Genomic DNA, 2,179 nt, shown 5'->3' on the forward strand with positions numbered 1-2,179 from the left:
ATGACTGTCCTTGAGACTTGTTAATGGTCATTGCAAATGAAACCATGAATGAAAACTGTCTTCTAATTAATTTGAATGACCATGGAAAATCAGAAAGAAACATTCATTCTTGGTATGTATGTTCTATGTCTTATATTGGGGCCAGTAATAATCTCTGCTTCAACCACATGTGCACCAAGTCTTGTGACAATAAGTCTAGTCCCATTGTATATCCCATCTGCTTGGTCCAAATTTCGTAATAGAATTATGGGAGTGCCAAACTTGATTTTTAACTTATGATTAGGTATTCCTGATATTTTCAATGAATTCAAAAATTCAGCTGTAAGAACTCCAAATGCAGGATTGAGTAGTTCATTAGATTTATCAACACTATCAGCACTACAATATTCTTTCTCCTCACTGGGTATCAAAGACATGACATAATCATTTATACTATCAACAACATCTTTTGTAGAGACTAGAACAACTCTTTTCTACAAGAAATCCACATTGCTATAGTTTTGTAATGAGTTAGGATATGTTGTCTCAACAATTGCCTGCATAGGATCATTAAAGTCCTTGATAAGAAACTCATCAGGAATGCTGATTTCGCCATAACCATCATTAGGTTCTCCAAGTTTGCCATCACCTATGTCCAATAGCCAATTAGAAAATTGTTTGAGGTCGTCACTATTGGTATCGGCAGCATTGGTTTGCAAACGTGTGTTCTTGGTCAATTTAAGAATTTGACAATGATCCCATATGTATGATGCATTTATACTTGCATGCACAATATCAGACCGACTACCTCTTGACACAACTGGTAGTATTTGATGGAAATCACTACCAAAAACAATGACCTTCCCTCCAAAAGATATATCATTATGCATGATGTCTTTTAAGCTTTTATCCAGTGCTTCAAAACTGAACTTGTGACACATTGGAGCTTCATCCCAAATTATTAGTTTGGTCATTTTTAGCAATTCAGCCAGGTCACTCCCTTGAAGAATATTGCATGTTGCATTCTGTGTTGCGGACACTGGTATAGCAAACTTAGAATGTGTTATTCTTCCTTCGGGCAGTAGTAATGATGCAATCTCACTTGAAGCTATTGTTACAAAAATTTCTCCATTAGACCGTATAACAAATAATAAAGTTTTCCATATAAGTGTCTTCCCAATGCCACCATAACCATAGAGAAAATAAACTTCACCTAATAGACTAGCAACAACACGCATAATCTTATAAAAAATAGCACCCTGCACATCTGCATTTAGTAATGTATCCAACATCAATTAGTAATATGGATTGATCATAATGAATACCACTTAAGAATAACTATAATATGTTATGCACACCTGTTACTGAGTAATAGTAATTGTTGAATTCAGCATGCAATAATTCCTTATCATAAGCCATTTCATTGAAAATGAGCTTATTTCCATGTGTGTTAGCAACATATCCTATTGGGTATGGCATTGAAGAAAAATCTTGAAGACTTTTCTTATTGCCTTGTAGCAGATTTTCAATTTCACTCAAACAAAGATGCTTTGCTTCTTTAACAGATAGTTGAATGCCTATGAATAATAGACAAAATATTTACTTAAAATTTGAGTTGTTTCATATGAATGATATGCAATTATTGAACTTGTTTGAAATTACCTTGTCTTCTATGATTAAATACAATATCATCTGCCATCCATTGTCATGTTTGTTGCCACACATATTGTGGTCTATCCATGGTATTCATAAATAACAATTTTACAAATAACTTTCTAAGGAAGTGTGGAGATCCCCATGTGTTAGCTTCTCGTAGAGCACCAATAAATTCTTGATCATTTCCTAAAAAACCTTTTGCAGAGCATGCTTATCTAAATGTACCATATGCCACATTTTCTATTGTTCTAATGTCTTTGTAAGATTGTGATCCTTTAGCAGAAGATAACATCATTCTCTGGTAGAACAACTTTCCACTTGAAGGGGGTGCCCATATGAGCCTGCCAATTGTATATCCTTATTTTCTTGGTTGCTAGCATCTTCAATGTGCAGCATACATGAATTTGGACAAATATTCAACATAAGTAAGATCCCGACCATGAAGATATCTTTTATTAGAATCCATCCAAGCTGTAAACATAGATTCTTTGATTGCTTTTTTAGATAGTATTGAACCAATTTCTTGAGTATCTTTCCAGTAAAC

The 2,179-nt window shown here is 34.1% G+C and overlaps 1 protein-coding gene across 1 annotated transcript; it reads right to left on the reverse strand.

Annotated features, from left to right (window-relative positions):
* Positions 1-473: 473 nt before the first annotated feature.
* On the reverse strand, positions 474-1,398 carry LOC114386257 (ATP-dependent DNA helicase pif1-like). Its single transcript, XM_028346221.1, has 2 exons — positions 1,338-1,398; positions 474-1,246 (listed from the first exon to the last, which is right to left on the reverse strand). The coding sequence occupies exons 1-2, from the start codon at positions 1,396-1,398 to the stop codon at positions 474-476; spliced, it is 834 nt and encodes a 277-aa protein (XP_028202022.1).
* Positions 1,399-2,179: the final 781 nt, after the last annotated feature.

The sequence above is a fragment of the Glycine soja genome, chromosome 15, assembly GCF_004193775.1.
Source record: "Glycine soja cultivar W05 chromosome 15, ASM419377v2, whole genome shotgun sequence".
Classification (NCBI taxonomy): domain Eukaryota; kingdom Viridiplantae; phylum Streptophyta; class Magnoliopsida; order Fabales; family Fabaceae; genus Glycine; species Glycine soja.

Excerpts from the sequence above, each read along its gene's own strand:
- LOC114386257 (XM_028346221.1), bottom strand. The coding sequence starts at position 1,398 with ATGGCTTATGATAAGGAATTATTGCATGCTGAATTCAACAATTACTAT. Across the intron at positions 1,247-1,337 it reads TTACTATTACTCAGTAACAG|ATGTGCAGGGTGCTATTTTT; the intron begins GTGTGCATAACA and ends TACTAAATGCAG.